This window comes from Sminthopsis crassicaudata, chromosome 4 (assembly GCF_048593235.1).
Source record: "Sminthopsis crassicaudata isolate SCR6 chromosome 4, ASM4859323v1, whole genome shotgun sequence".
NCBI lineage: Eukaryota > Metazoa > Chordata > Mammalia > Dasyuromorphia > Dasyuridae > Sminthopsis > Sminthopsis crassicaudata.
In genome coordinates, this window is record NC_133620.1 from 26,211,036 (window position 1) to 26,229,089 (window position 18,054).

Here is an 18,054-nt window from a genome sequence, read left to right on the forward strand (position 1 = left end):
AAATAGGAGGCACGACGACTCTCACCTGAGAGGCTGGAGAGCAGGAGAGCCATGCGGATTGAGCATAGTTTTGGAATTGCTGCTGGGGAAAATGGGAGGAGTCAATTAGGGAAATGTGAAAGGACTGCCTTGTTTCAGGGAGGGACCACTTAAAATTATGTAACATAAATTTGTAGTGATTTGGGTCAGCACAATTTCCAGGCTTCTCCAGATCTATCCAGCAGCAAGACAGAAAGGCCAGTCTGCCAAAAGGTTAACAAGTTGAAGCATTTTGTCCATAATTTGGAGGCCCTGAGATTATTTAATTAACAATAATCATAATTAAGCTTCCTAAAGTAGCAAGGGAAAAAGAAATGTGAACCTATGGTAATATTTTCCCCGAGTTGGTGTCCTCTCAGAGTCTTGGGCAGTTCGGATGAAGAGACGAGTGGAATAGCTAAAGAAATAATGTCACTCGCCTTCCCAGAAATCATGAGACTAGGCACAATGGAATGACTTCACACCCTGAAATTTCTGCACGGTAACTTGACATTATGTGAATTTTCCCAGGCTCAGAGAGGAGCAACTTTGATTTTCAAAGATGTATTTTCAAAGAATATGTTTTACAGGTAACAATAAAGATATAGCAAATGCCTACTATGTGCCAGGCACTGTGCCAAGCACTGGGGATACAAATGGGAAAAACTTACAGAGTAATGGGAGAAGATAATAGACAAAAGGAAACTAAAAAGGAGAGAGAGGAACGAGGGGGGAAACCAGCATGAGACGATGTAAAATCAAGCAGGATATCGGATAGAAAATGTCAAGCTATTTGGGAAGTTCTGAACTCTCTCTAAAAGAAGACTTTAGGAGGAGTTTCTCACTCCACTCTGCAGCCCTCCAGGGGAGAGACAACTGAGAGTTCTGAGAAGGTATTGATTAATTCCATGCTGCGTGATGAAGAGATTTCAGGTTATGAGCTTATTTTGGGAGAGAGAGGATGTTTGCCAATGGGGCTGCCGATGGAAAATGGGGAGATTGGAATGCCACTGAAACTGTCCAGAATCTCTGAGATTTGTGGTCTAGAGAACAAACTCTTTGTTTCCTGCCAGCAATTCTCAGTCCTTCATGGGATCGATGGACTTAAAAAAACCAGACAGCTCAGAGCAATCTTTGTAATGCGGCTGATGTAGACCCAGCCAAATGTTGGGGTCTGGTCATGCAAAGACTCCACAATGGCCATTCTCTTTGGCAAAATGCAGGTTTACTTAAGGAAGAGGTTGTAGACAAAATGAAGGGATACAACAGGCTCCAGCTATGGTAAATATGAATTAGAGTGGGAGAGCATCTGAAAGGCAAGTTCCTCAGTGGAACTCACAATTATCCAGGGGAAAGGAAACATCCAACGAGGTTGGAACTGGCAGGCTGAGTTCTGAAAAGGACTTAGCCCCCCCAAAACTTAATTATCTAAGGAGAAGTGGAATTGAAGCATAGTGGAGTTAAGAGAGATACCATGTGGCACATGGGGGCCAGGTAGGGAGAACGGCACCGAGAGGCAGAGTGCCCGTGGCAGACTGACCCAAAGGAGGGCAATAATGAAGCCGTGGGCCATAAGCTATTTTAGAGGGAAATTTAGCCTCAGAAACTTGACTAGTTTTTCTCCAGAGGGTGGGATCCTGGAACTGAACTGATTCCATTCTCAGAGCCTTTTTCCTTCCTGCCCTAGAATAATTTATGTCGATTTTTCAGATTCAGGACTCATCATTTGGACCATAAGGAATTCTTTAGACAAGCTGGGATGTGATAGTGCTCCAACTCTGCTCCATCCTTTAAAACCATCATGGTTGGGTTTCTGGGAATAGTTAGTGTCTTTGATATCCTCCCATGATATCCAAATATCCTTAGTTTCTTCCTCTTTTACTCGGAAAGAATATTTATTCAACCTATCTTTTAAATCTTTGTAGAAAGGGCTTAGTAATCCTAAAATCTTCTAGAAATGCCTTTTTCTTTATTTCATTGTTATGATGGTTTGCTTTCTGGCCATGCTGAGTCTCAGAGTCCTCCAGCCCTCGTTCCCAATCCCACCACCGTATTTTCAGGGCTGAACCATGGCATGTCCGGTACTAAGAAGGAGAAACAGAAACAGAAAAGTAGAATGCTGGGATGTCAATGCTCCTGGATTCTGAGTCAAAATCTGTATTTTTGGGCCACGTGGCCTTGGAAAGATGATGTCCCTTTCCAAGGCTCAATTTTTTCTATAAAATGAGGGTCTTTCCCAACTCTCAATCTTGATCTCTAAGTACTCCACGAGCTCTTCACGGTTATTCAGTTTTCTGTTCACTGATCACTGTTCACTGAAAAGGTGATATATTTGGAAAGTAGAATGCAGTCTAATCTAAAGAAACAAAGTGAAGTCTGTCTTAATGAATGAAAAGCTGATTTGTTTCTTGGTCATGATAGAGCTCCTAGTGACCTACTCTGACATCCGGGGAAGTCTATGGTCAATGTCCCAAAGTTGTTTTGATCTTGTCAGGAAGCAGGTGACAGGAAGAGAAGATGGAAGCAATGTTTTGGAAGTTTCTAAATCCTTGGGGTTCTTCTTTCTGTACACCTTTCCCTTGGCAATATCATCGCTACAGTTTCAAGCATTATGACTTCCATATCTCAGTTCCCAATCCTGACTTCTCTTCTGAGCTCTAAATTTACAGAGGCATTATAGTATAGTGGAAAGGGAGCTTGATTTAGGGTCTAAAGGCCCAACTTCAGTCCCTTATTGTGTCATTTATTACCTACGAGATCTTGGTTAAGTCACTTCCCTCTAAGGACCCATTTCCTCATCTGTAAAATCAGGACTTGTTAAGGTCACTCTAAATCTATGACCTTATAATCTCTATTTATCTATACAACTTTTCCACCTGGAGATTCCATTGGACACTTAAAATGTGCTCTCTCTCTCTCTTCCATCTCTCTGTCTAGTCTCTATGGCTCTCTCTTCCTTCCCTCTGTCCTTTTTTCCCTCCCTGCCTCCCTCCTTTTCTCTATCTCTGTCTCTGTGTCTGTCTGTCTGTCTGTCTGTCTGTCTGTCTGTCTGTCTCTCTCTCTCTCTCTCTCTCTCTCTCTCTCTCTCTCTCACACACACACACACACACACACACACTACCTGATTATGGCACAGCCTAGCCATGATTACTAAATACTGCCCTAGCCATTTAAATTGTTTTTTATTTCTTTAAGTTATGCTTTGTAATTGAATTTATACAAGTCTTTCTGTATGTTTTGGGAGGTTGATCCCCCAGGTGGTTTATGCAAATTTTGTAGTCATTTGGAATGGGATTTCCCTTTCTATTACTATTTATTGTGTTATTATTATATAGAAATGATGTTGAATCTTAAATATTCTGCAACTTTGCTGAAACTATTGTCTCAATTAGTATTTTTGCTAATTTTTTTTAATTTTCCAGATAAGTCATTATATTATCAGCAAATGGAGTTTTATCTCCTTTTTAACCTATCATTATTCTTTTAATTCCTTTTTTGTCTTATTGTTATTAATAGGGTTTCTAGAGCTTTATGAAGTAATAGTGGAGAAAGTGAGCCTCCTTGTTTCATCCCTATATTCATTGGAAAAAGGTTTTGGTATATTTTCATTGCAAATAATACTTGGTTTTGGTTTAGGTATATGCCTGTTATGATATTTTTAAAAGGGTCCTTCTGTGCCTATACTTAATGGTCAGCTAAATGGTTTAGTGAATAGAGTGTTGGTCCTGGCTTTTTCCTTCACTTAATCCTCCTTGCTTTGGTTTCTCATCCATAAAATGAGCTGGAGAAGGAAACTCCAGTATTTTTTTCCCCCTGAGGCAATTGGGGTTAAGTGACTTGCCCAGGGTCACATAGCTAGGAAGTGTTAAGTATCTGAGACCAAATTTGAACTCGGGTCCTCCTGAATTCAAGGCTGGTGCTCTGTCCACTGCTCTATCAAGCTGCCCCAAACTCCAGTATTTTTGCCAAGAAAACCCCAAATGGGTTAAAAAGAGTTGAAAACAATTGAAAAATGATTGAACAACATTACTTATGCATTGTAGAATTTTTAGCACAAAAGAATAGTGTACTTTGACAAAGACTTTTTCTGAATCTATTGGTTTTGAATGTTTTGGTTTTTATAGATTATATTGACCTAGGGAGTTTTGTTGTTTTTAAAGTAGTGAGAACCTATACATTGAAGAAGAAACACACACACACACACACACACACACACACACACACACATACAGACAGACATATACATACACACACATATATATTCAGACATATACATACACACACATATATATACAGACATATACATACACACACATATATACAGACATATACACACACATACACACATATATATAGACATATACATACACACACATATATACAGACATATACATACACACACATATATATATACAGACATATACATACACACATATATATATAAACAGACATATACATACACACACATACACACACATATATATACAGACATATACATACACACACACATATATATACAGACATATACACACACATACACACATATATATAGACATATACATACACACATATATACAGACATATACATACACACACATATATATATATAAACAGACATATACATACACACATACACACATATATATACAGACATATACATACACACATATATATATACAGACATATACATACACACACACATATATATACAGACATATACACACACATACACACATATATATAGACATATACATACACACATATATACAGACATATACATACACACATATACAGACATATACATACACACACACATATATATATACATACAGACATATACATACACACACATATATATACAGACATATACATACACACACATATATATACAGACATATACATACACACACATATATACAGACATATACACACACATACACACATATATATAGACATATACATACACACACATATATACAGACATATACATACACACACATATATATACAGACATATACATACACACACATATATACAGACATATACACACACATACACACATATATATAGACATATACATACACACATATATACAGACATATACATACACACACATATATATATATAAACAGACATATACATACACACATACACACATATATATACAGACATATACATACACACATATATATATACAGACATATACATACACACACACATATATATACAGACATATACACACACATACACACATATATATAGACATATACATACACACATATATACAGACATATACATACACACATATACAGACATATACATACACACACACATATATATATATATACATACAGACATATACATACACACATATACAGACATATACATACACACATATACAGACATATACATACACACACATATATATACAGACATATACATACACACACATATATACAGACATATACACACACATACACACATATATATAGACATATACATACACACACATATATACAGACATATACATACACACACATATATATACAGACATATACATACACACACATATATACAGACATATACACACACATACACACATATATATAGACATATACATACACACATATATACAGACATATACATACACACACATATATATATATATAAACAGACATATACATACACACATACACACATATATATACAGACATATACATACACACATATATATATACAGACATATACACACACATACACACATATATATAGACATATACATACACACATATACAGACATATACATACACACACACATATATATATACATACAGACATATACATACACACACATATATATACAGACATATACATACACACACATATATACAGACATATACACACACATACACACATATATATAGACATATACATACACACACATATATTCAGACATATACATACACACACATATATATACAGACATATACATACACACACATATATACAGACATATACACACACATACACACATATATATAGACATATACATACACACACATATATACAGACATATACATACACACACATATATATACAGACATATACATACACACACATATATACAGACATATACACACACATACACACATATATATAGACATATACATACACACATATATACAGACATATACATACACACACATATATATATATATAAACAGACATATACATACACACATACACACATATATATACAGACATATACATACACACATATATATATACAGACATATACACACACATACACACATATATATAGACATATACATACACACATATACAGACATATACATACACACACACATATATATATACATACAGACATATACATACACACACATATATATACAGACATATACATACACACACATATATACAGACATATACACACACATACACACATATATATAGACATATACATACACACACATATATTCAGACATATACATACACACACATATATATACAGACATATACATACACACACATATATACAGACATATACACACACATACACACATATATATAGACATATACATACACACACATATATACAGACATATACATACACACACACATATATATACAGACATATACATACACACATATATATATATATAAACAGACATATACATACACACACATACACACACATATATATACAGACATATACATACACACACACATATATATACAGACATATACACACACATACACACATATATATAGACATATACATACACACATATATACAGACATATACATACACACATATATATATATATAAACAGACATATACATACACACATACACACATATATATACAGACATATACATACACACATATATATATACAGACATATACATACACACACACATATATATACAGACATATACACACACATACACACATATATATAGACATATACATACACACATATATACAGACATATACATACACACACATATATACAGACATATACATACACACATATACAGACATATACATACACACACATATATATACATACATATACATACACACACACACACACACATATATATATATATATATATATATATATATATATATATATATATATATATATATATATATATATATATATATATATATAGACATATTTAAACACACACATTTAAAGACACATTAAACACACACACACACATATATACACACACACACACACACACACATATTTGTGCATGGCAGAGGGAAAAGAAAATGGTGTTCAGTTTGCCTGAACTCTACTAGGATGGTCAGAGACTTGATCCCCTGTGACCAGCTCAGGTAGAATCGGTAAACTTTGCCTCAGCAGAGAATCCAAACAGGTTGCCGCCCTCCTTTCCACTTTCCACTTTCTTCTCTCTTCTTTCCCCTTATTCCCCTCTTATTCCATCCGAAAAGAAAAAGACTTAAATCTAACTCTCCCTCCCCATTTCTTTGAAAACTGTTTTATTGGTTCTTTAAGTCTGGCTTGCTCTAGGTAAAAGATGAAATCTATTTTAATTGTTCTGAGTGCATGTTTTTAATTGCATTCAGATAATGTAATCAAGAAAGCTTTTGGCTATTTGGTTACACTGGATTTAACTGGCTGGAAAGCTACTTCTCAGATTGGTGGGTAGGTGCCATCTGGGAGTATGACAAACATTTAATTTTATTAATAATTCTATAATCTGGGGCAGCTAGATGGTGCAGGGGTTAGAGCACCAGCCTTGAATTCAGGAGGACCGAGTTCAAATTTGGTCTCAGACACTTAACACTTCCTAGCTGTGTGACCCTGGGCAAGTCACAACCCCAGCCTCAGGGGGGGAAAATAATTCTATAATCTTTTACAAGCACAAGTTTAACTGAATCTCAGGTGACTAGACTACTGTCATGATATAGGTGTGGTTCACTAAATCTCTGATCCAGATGATAGGGGGAGGGCTAGTTATAGAGTCCTTTAAAAGAAAAGCCACAAGCTGATGGATGCCGAGAAAGAGGTTATGAGAAGGTAAAATCTTACCCATAATGCTACCCAACATTTAGATAGTGTTTACTATGTGTCAGACACCGTTAAGTACTTTATAAATATTATCTGCTTTGAGCTTCACAATAATCTTGGGAAGTAGGAGTTATTAATATCTCCATTTTACAGATGAGGAAATTGAGGTGATAGAGAGCTTAATTAAGATTCTTGCCTTGGATCATATAGCTACCAAGTGATTGTATTTGAACTCAGGTCTTCCTAACACTGGGACCAGCTCACAGCTGCCCATAAAACACAGAAGTGTCTGGGAGGAATTCATCCTGACCCTCTATATCCAGAGGGAAGATAAGATTGAGATGAGATTGAGAGAGGTAACTTCATGGCTAACGTGGCAGACCCAGGGTCAGGAAGCTTTCAGTTTCTGTCTCAATACTATCAGCTGTATCTTAATCTTTCTGTCTCAGTTTGCTCATCTAAAATGGGGGGTAATAAAAGCACCTACCTCTTGTGGTGGTGGTGAGGATTGAGTGAGATAATATATGATAAGTGCTTTGCAAACTTTAATGTGCTATTTTACAGAAATGTGGGTTTTAATGATTATTTTCTCCTTGTCTTTTCCCTTTTCAGTTAAACCTCCTTTCATTAGTTTTGCACAACTCTGGTCAAATACATGCACACACACACTTTTTAAAATGGCCAGTTCTTGTTAGGTGCCCTTTATTCAGAGCAAGAGCCGGTCATTCCTTTATTTTAATATGAAGCTGAAAAAATCTCAATTCTATTCTATCTAGCACAGAGCACATGGGAAATACCTGGAAAACACTTGCTTGATTTTGAGGCACAATTTGCTTTCCAAATCTGTGGTTCACATCTAAATTTCTTGCCTTTAGTGGGTAACAGCCATTAAAATCACCGCCTTTGAACCTGAGGGCCTTTTCCTAAGATTTTGCCATTTTTAACAATACTTTCTTCTTTCTGAGTAATATAATACTGCGGCAGCAGCAGATGGCAGCAGCAGCTTGGTGGAAGAACAGCGACCGTTGAGGTAGACAACAACTGTAGCATATGGAAGCTGCAGAAAAGATGGAAGTGACAGCTTTGGACCCAAGGAAGAAGGGCAGCCATGATGGCAGACTCTAAGGCACAGTCCCTTGCTGAGAGATGGAGTCTCCAGGGGTGATTGCTCTTGCCTACGAGTCTGAGATATACATAGGTTACTTCTTCTCCCTCTGCTAACCAATGAGAGATTACATCCCTTGATTTATATTGGGCAGGAGGTGAAGGAAGAATAATTCTAGCACTTGGTTTTTCTTTTCTTATTTACTTTTCTATTTGATTTATGTTTCCTGTTGAGTCTGTTGGTAAAGATGGTATTGAATGGGGGCTCAAACCATATTCACATGATGTGGTATCTGAAATAACTTACATGAAATGTGAGGCAGCAATAGCTTGGAGAGCTGAGTGACATCTCCATTAGACTGAAGAGAACATTTCTGAGAGTAAAGAATACTTTGTAGAAATTAATGTAAAGCCTAATATGAAACACTTTGCATGAGTGCACATATATAATCATCCTCAAATTGTTTTCCTTCTCAAGGAAGGGGGCAGAGGAGGAAAGGAGAGAGAGAGAAGATGGAACTCAGAATTTATTTATTTTTAAATAGTATCTCAATTTCCCAAATTATATGTTAAATTTTTTTTGAGTTCCAAATTCTATCCCTTCCTCCCTTTCCTCCTCCCTCCTTGAGACAGTAAGCAATCTGATGTGGTTTATATATGTGGAACTCAGAATTTTTTAAAAAAATGGATGTTAAAATTTTTTGTTTATGAGGAAAAAATGTAAAAAATATTTAAAAGAATTTAATGTAAGGAGGGGAAGCACAGCATCTAAGACCCAGAAATCCCATCATATACTCTGTCTAGTAACACAACATCTCCTGAACTCATCTGCCCAATCTGATTTTTTAACCCCCTTTTTTTCTTCAAAATCTCTTCCTTTCTGAGCCAGGGATATAGTGAGTAACTTTCCCTGAAAATGCTACTATTGAGCAAATCTAACCCTATTCAGTGCCACTTATACTAGACTCAAAGGTGGTCCCTGACACTATCTTGTCCACAGTTTTTGAGATCCCCCTCAACAATCTCTTTCCAACAGAGATCCCTCTCTCTCTGACCCAGAAGAACTGTTCTACTTGTGAAGCGGTCCAAAAGAAGTCAATGGTGGGTTTACTCAGGAAGTCCATGCAATGAAATGTAATATATCTGGGGATCTCAAACTAATTGTGAGATTGATGGGATAAACCTATGTTCCTAAAGGCACAAGCCACAGGCTGTTTCAGGAAAATTTCATCAATACATACTTAATATTAGACATCTGTCCTCCTGGCCATGGGGATTGGCAAGCACAGTCATGGCACACAAGGTCATGGTGGTGTTAATTTAGGGTGAGAGAAGATGGTATGATGTAGAAGGAGGAGACACACTCATTTGTTTCCCCCGGATTCTATCCTGGGGCAGTGACGCAGAGACACAGCTATGCTAGAAAAGCTTCCTTTGACCAGGACATCAGACTCTGGCTCTTTTCCAAACATGGGAGCTCTCTGCAGCTGCTCCATATCTCTGTCATAGCAGCCCACCTGCCTCTGAGGTGCAATTCCTCCTCCTTAAACCCCTAGAGCATGTCACTCCTCTGTACCCATAATGGCACTGCAATGCAGAATACCAGTCTCTGAGAGGCTTGGCGCTGTCCCTGGCTCTAGTGCTGATTCTCTTCAGAGTTCCCAGTTTTCCAGATGTCTCGCCAATCTGTCATCAGTCTTATTGCAGTGTACTGGAAGAGTGCATTTCAGACTCGGTGCCCAGCAGTAGTTATTCCCTCCATTGACTGCTCATTCTTTCATTTTGCCCATGGGTGCCATCTCTTCTAGTCTTCATCAGGGCAGATACAACAGTCTCTTCAAACTGCATTTCTTGCCATAAACTATTAATGTTTTTAGCACAGTCTAGATCCTATATCCCAATTCTCCCTTCTGGATCTTGAATTTCATGGGGACAAAGTGTGGCTGTTGTAAATTGTGTATTGTCTCCCACTCTCCTTGCTGTCCCAGCTCATGTTCTCTCTGCAGACAATTCTGAAGAGTATTTGTTGAATGAAATCTTGGACCCACACAAGTGTGCAAGAAGAAAAGTGAGAGTATTTTGTGGGACACACCATAGAAGTATAGAACTTTAGGGTTGAAAGGAACCTTGGAGATCATCAAGTATAGCTTGTTAATTTTACAATCTAGAGATCTAGAAAGGGGGAAAACTTTTCAAAGTCTTGAAGATAGTAAGCAGCAGAGAAAAATTCAAATCCAAATGGTCTGTCTCAAAAACTAGAGCTCTTTCCAGTCCACCATGCTAAAAGGAGTATTTATGCTCTGCTTTCATTTCTTTCTGCTCTACTGGGTGCTTCCTCTATTCTTCTTCCCCACCCTCACTTCAATGACTTCCCAACCTTGATGGACAAAGATTAGGTATTCAATAGGTTCCTATTGACTATTACTGTTTTTCAATTTCTTGAGGTGAAAGGATAAAGATTTTTCTTTTTTAAAAAATATTTTAATAGTTTTTATTTACCAGATATATGCATGGGTAAGTTTACAACATTGACAATTGCCAAACCTTTTGTTCTAATTTTTCCCCTCCTTCCCCTCCCTCCAGATGGAAGGTAGACCAATACATATTAAATGTTAAAATATAAATTAAATACAATATTTGTATACATGTCCAGACAGTTATTTTGCTGTACAAAAAGAATTGGACGATAAAGATTTTTCTACTTATCCCCAGGGGATAGATCCAAATTTAATCTTGAAGTCAGTAAATATTGCTTTGACCAATGAGAATAAGCTGCCGCAGGAGACAGTGAGCTCCTCAGCAGTATAGGATGAGTAAGTGATACTGGATGACTAGTATTGAGATGTTGCTGAGAAAATTCATGCTCAAATGTGGGCTAGGCTGGAGATCTCTGAAATCCCTTACAATTAAAATTTAAGGAATCTATCACCATGAGCCTGCTTGGATTATAAAGCCTTAACATCAGTCCTAATGTGCCATCTCAGTAGAAATGGGTGCTTTTGCTTCTTTAGTAGGAGTGCATTTGTTGCTACTGGATCAAAAGCTTTCTGGGATCAATGTATCCAGCACCCAGCTGTGCTCTGTGGTTAAAGGCAGCAGTGATGGTACAGTCTGGACTTCTATTGTGAGAGATGGGCTTTAAAGCTCTTCCTGCTTGGCTCCTTTCTCATGTCTTTTGTGCCTTCTCGTGCCCTTTGGGCTTACTAACAGTTCAAGAGCCAGTTTCTTTTTTGGGGAACTGAGTCCTCAGCAGTGGGAAAGCAAATATAGTGCCCCTTCCCTATCCTCTCTCTGTCCCTCTCCCCAATCCCCAGCAGAGCAAGAATAATTCCAGGGCTGAGGTTACTGTTGGAATAAGATTAAAACTTATTCACAATAATCAGTGCTCTGTGTTTTAGATTCTTTGGAGTGATTATTAGAACTGTGTCCTTTCCGCCTCTTTCTGGCAATGATAATCCTATTTCTGTGTTATTCTCTCTCCTCTCTCTTTCATGCTTCCCTCTTTTGTTCTTCTCTCCCCTTTTTCCTTTAATTAGATGAAAGCTATATAGTTATGTAATTAACTTGAATCCTGCCTCAAATATACTAGCTGTGTGATCCTTGGCAAGTCTCTTAACCTTTCTGAACATGTTTGCTCATTCACCAAATTAAGATAAAAATTGAGATAATCTACCTCCAAGGTTGTCATAAAGATAAATGAGATGCAAACTTAAAAGCACCAACATTGGCTTCCTTATCTCCTTTCTCCTTCCCCATTTCCTTCTCACTTATCTTTCCTCATTCTCTTTTAATTCTTTCTTCTATTTCCTTTATCCCTCGAGTGTGTTAATGACTTTACCCTAGCAAGGAGTCCAAAGATCACCCACTTCAACCCCTACGAGTATGTATAAGGAAACTGAAGTCCAAAGACAAGAGTTTTACCTAATATTTCTCCCTGTTTCTGTTTATTTTTAAAGTTTGTATTCACATCTCCTATTATTGTTGGTGTTTGATCTTCATAGGATCCATGACATCATCAGGGTGATGTCTTGACTTGCACATGAATTGGATTTAAGTGAGTCAGAGCCGTGCAAAGCCATCAGCTTTTCTCCTCTAGAGTCCTCAGGGTCCAGTGACAAAAGTCAAAAGGAGCGGCTACGGCCCAGAAAGGGCAGAGTGTAGTCCTATTAAGAGTCCCCCCCTTCCCAGAGAGCCAGCCCATATGACACATAGAGTGTTTTTAGAGTCCCCCCCGCACAACCGGTCAATACATTAAAAAGTCTGGAAATTATATCTATGAATCTTCCACCCCCACAAGTGGGTAATTGTGTATCCTCTCATTTCTCTTCATTTGGATGCTTGATTTTTATGATTTTATAATTTTGTTACATTTACTTTGGAATTTTTGGTGTCTCTGTGTCCTTCCTTGTAATGTTCTGATGTCTCTCAGTTGTGATCCTTCTCTGGGAGGAGGTTTCTTTTCTGTATAATCTTTTCCTCTAGGAGCAGGTTTCTTGGGAGGCTTCTGGAGCCTCCAGCCAGCCTCTTCTTCCTGAATCCTGGCTCTGAATCTCCTCCAGCTCTTGTCCTTCCCCAGTCCAGACTGCTCTCCAGGCTCAATGTTGCCTCTTTTTATCCTCCCAGAGAATGGGCGTGGGATAATGCAAGGGCTTCTAGGAAGAACCACTTCAACCAATGAGCTTGCTCCTCTTAGAATTCCTAAGGTGTAAACTCCCTTTAAAGGCCCAAACCAAAGGTCGGAGCCAGAGAACTGTCAAGTCAACCTGAGTTCTCACCTTGTCACTGTCCAGACAACCTGAGTTCTCACCTAGTAATCCTAACACTTCCTATTTGTATTGTTGTAGTTGCTGTGCATAATATTTTCTTGGTTCTGATTGTTTTGCTGCATTAATTTTTGTAGATCTTTGTATGCTTTTCTGCTTTTTTCATATACATAAGTTCTTATAGCACAGTAGTTTTCCATTCCTTAGACACTTACAAGTAATCCTATTCAACTTACTTCACTTTGCCTCAGTTTCCTCATCTGTAAAATGAACTGAAGGAGGAAATACCAAACCTTTCCATAACTTTGTCAAGAAAATCCCAAATAGAGTCATGGCGAGTCCAACAAATGAAAAAAGACTGAGCCGCAATAAAGTACCCCATTAAGAATAAACAGAAGGTACATAAAAAGAGCAAACATAAAGCACTTAATACAAGGGAGGGAGAAAGGCCCCTTGACCTCGGGCACCGATGGGCGCAGCGCCTCCTCAGAGTTCTGGAGTTCCATGATTCTGAGCCTCCAGAGGGCCTGACTCCGACATGCCGAGGCTCTGGAGTATAATCTGCCTCCAATTACTTAGTTCTTGGGTCGGGGACTGGGGCGTAGGGAAGCCCTGCTTGGCTGTTTTGAGAATGAGCAGTTTGGGACTAGGCCTGATTTACGACATGCGTATTGGATGTGGTTTCTTCGTTAAACTGGGATGAGAAAGGGGAGAACGCAGCCAATAAGCGCCTTTCAACAGCATCGGTATGGGGGAGCGCAACCCTGGGTCTCGGGCCGGGCCCCTGAGGCGAGCGCGAGTTATCACCCCAAGTCCCACCCCGCGACATTTACAAACGGCGCGATAGCAGAGGGCTGGGAGACCACTCGGGGCCTCTCTGCCGGCCGGTCCGCATAGTGCAGAGCAGGGGAAACGGACCCAAACGAGGGACTACAAGCACACGACCACTAACTAGAAGTCATTTCATAGAAGAGAAGAATCTTCCGGGAAAAGAAGGCCTCTGGAGAGGGGCGGCCGCGGGGCTGAGCCCGGAGAGACTCCTGGGGCTCTGAGAGGAATGAGCGCCTCTCTGGGAAGAAGCGTAAAGCTTCACGCCGAGCCCGGGGAGGGCGCCCCGCCGGCTGGGGCGGAGCTCTCAATCCTGCCGGGTCCCGGGACCCCAGGCTCTCCCCGCGCCGGCTCCTCCTCCTGCTTCCTCTGCTCCTGGGACCGTCTCCATCCGGGCACCACCGCCACGTGCAGCGGCCCCCGCGGCCATGACGCTGCCCTTGAATTCCTGGGTGCCCTCGCAGACGGATGAAGCGGGAGGGCGGGCCCTCCGCTGCGGTGCAGCCTCTGCTTGACAGCCCGGCTTCATTAGCTGTTTGTGGGGTATCTTGCCTCCTGGAGGGCACACCCCAACTTCCCTCCACCTGCAGGTTTATTCCGTCCCCGCGCTCTCTGACCCCAGAGTCCTTCCCTAGGAAACGAGGGCTGAAGCGCCCCCCATCTGCCGCCTGCAGCTCTGCGCCCGGCCTCGGCCTTTCCTGCCGTCCGCGGGTAGTCTCGGGCCCCGGAGCTGCCTCCCAGCTTTCCCACGGGCCTTTGCCGGGCTCCAGACCTGGGTCCACATCGTGATGTACCCGCCCTCCTGGGCAGTAGCGCTCTATTCTGTGTGTTTGAAAGGTTCCTCTGAGAAGGGCTCCTTGGCTGCCCGAGGTCAGGGGGCCCGGGACAGGCCTTCCAGAGGAGGCGCCCACTGCACCAGTAGCCAGTTTCTTCTCCTGGTCTCCAGTCCCGGACCCAGAGGCGGGGGAAGGGCAGAACGTAAGCTCCCTGAGGGCGCGTCGGTCTCATTTTATTTGTAATCAGGAGGCGCTTAATAGATGCGCCTACATCAACAAAACGTTGGTTGAGGGTCCGAGCTGGGTCCACAGCTGGGTCACCTAGGTCTGGCTTCTTTGGGTAGGCGAAGGACCTCCATTAAGCTTTGTTGGGCCATTGGAGAAGAGGGGGGTGCTTTCCGGGCGCTCTGACGACATAGACATATTCCGAATGTTCCTTCCCCACCTCTCGGTGGAAGCTCTGCCCTCGGCATTCGGAGGCCCCTCCCCTCCCTGGTAGACCACGCCCCCAGGCTCTACACCAGGACTGGGTCACGTGTCTGGTTCCGCTCTTTCTCCGGCCTCAGCAGGAAGCCCCGCCCCTGAGGTGGGAGGAGCGGATCACGTGCCCCCTCGAAACGTTCGAGGCCCCGCCCCGTAAGAAGCTCGCGCCGGGCCCCCCCGCGCTGCCATGACAACAGTGTCCACCGCGGCCCAGGCTAAGCTGCTGCTCCGGCGGGACCGAGGCAGGACCGCGGGCCCGGGCCTGGGCCCTCCGCCGCCGCCGCCTTCGCTGCCGCCGCCCCCCAGCTCCGCACTCCTCTGCTCAGGCCCGAGGCCAGGGCCACCCCCATGCCGAAGATGAAGGCGCTGCAGTGCGCTCTGGCGCTGGAGATCCGCTCCGTGAGTGCCGAGGCGGCCCTGGGGAAACTGAGGCACGGGAGGGGGCGTGGCGCTGGGGGGGGGACTGAGGTGGGGGGAGGGGCGTGGAGCTGGGGGGAAACTGAGGCACGGGAGGGGGCGTGGCGCTGGGGCCGGACTGAGGTGGGGGGAAACTGAGGCACGAGGGGACGTGGAGTTGGGGGGACTGAGGTGGGGGAGGGACGCGGAGCTGGGAGAAACTGAGGCACGGGGCGAGGAGCTGGGGGGACTGAGGTGGGGGGAGGAGCGCGGAGCTGGGGGAAACTTTGGCAGGAGGGAACGTGGAGTTGGGGGAACTGAGGTGGGGGAGGGTCGCGGCCCACGCTGGGGGAAACTGAGGCACGGGGAGTGTGGAGCTAGAGCTGAGGGAGACAGGCTGGGGGAGGCATGGAACTAGGGCTGGACCTGGGGAGAGGGGAAACTGAGGCACGCCGAGGGCCAGGGGTATAGAGGAAGTGGGGGCTGCTCTCCAGTACTTCATTTTTCAGAAGTCCCAGGGAGAGGATTCCCCCCACGTCCCCATAGGTCTTTGGCGGAAGGACCTTTCTTTCCTTCCTGTCCCTCCCCCTCCTCTCACTTGACCCTCCTCTTAAAGTTTTCGGGAGCACTCCGGCTGTCGGGAGACCCTCACTCCGCCCCCAGAAGTGCGGGTTCCCCCTCCCCTATAATCCCCTTGAGTAGGCTGTAGGTTTGCCACCTTCTTACCCCCAGGCTGCCGGAGAGCCCATGAGATGGCAGCAGGGGGGGCAGGGCTTTTATGTTTTGTGAGTGTTTAATTCCTTTTTGTTGGCATAGAAGCCCCTCCCTCAGTTCCCAGACTCCCTAAAGTACATCTTTGTGCCCCTTTCTTCTCCCATCTCTTTTTGCGCCACCTTCCCATAGCTCTCTTCTGGTGTCTCCAGATGTCTTTTGTGGCTACTTTGAAGCAGGAAACAGTGGGGGGAGCCCCAAGTATGTGGGGAATGACTTGCCTTTGGCCACTGAGCCTGCCCCCGGGGAGCCCCCAAACCCTTCCGGGAACTTCCCTCGTAGAACACTTTTGGAAGACAAGGCTTCTCAGACTTGGCCCGTCAGCTCAGGAGCAGCTAGAATGGGGAGGGGCCTTCTCCCCTTGGCAGGGCCAGGGACCTTTAAGTGGGACAAATGGGGAATCATCTGAAAGGAAAAAAAGAAAGCAAGTTTGTGCCGGCATGCAAAGAAATGTCTCCATTCTCTGCCGCCCAGCAATTTTGCATTTTGCATGTAATCTTGGCCAGCCAGTGGCCTGCTCTACTCTCATCTCCCATCTCATTCACTGTTTTCTTTTGGGCTTTTCTCAAGCTGCCCCATACCTTGGGAATGGACCTTTCCTTTCCCATCTCTTTTTTGGGTCAGAACCTGTGATTTCATTGGTGTAGGGCCTCTGTGCAGAACTGCACTTCCGCAACTTACTGTTTCATGGGGTTGCTTGGTGACACAGAGAGAGATTAAGTGATTTTTTTTCCCCAGGACTTGCCAGAGGCAGCTCTTGAACCAGGTTTCCCTGGTGTAGAGGTCACTCCGTCCACTAGAGGAAGGTGACTGGACCATGCTGCCCCCATCCCCCATCTTAATCTT

At 42.3% G+C, this 18,054-nt stretch overlaps 1 protein-coding gene across 12 annotated transcripts in view; it reads left to right on the forward strand.

The window, feature by feature from the left end:
- Window positions 1-16,125: 16,125 nt before the first annotated feature.
- The window catches only part of SPATA6 (spermatogenesis associated 6), a 131,800-nt gene continuing 129,871 nt past the window's right edge, over window positions 16,126-18,054 (forward strand). For all 12 annotated transcript variants that reach the window (XM_074265991.1, XM_074265994.1, XM_074265992.1 and 9 more), the window contains exon 1: window positions 16,126-16,440. In XM_074265991.1, coding sequence (XP_074122092.1) covers window positions 16,390-16,440 — 51 coding nt within the window. In that variant the 5' untranslated portion in view covers window positions 16,126-16,389. The remainder of the gene's footprint in view (window positions 16,441-18,054) is intronic.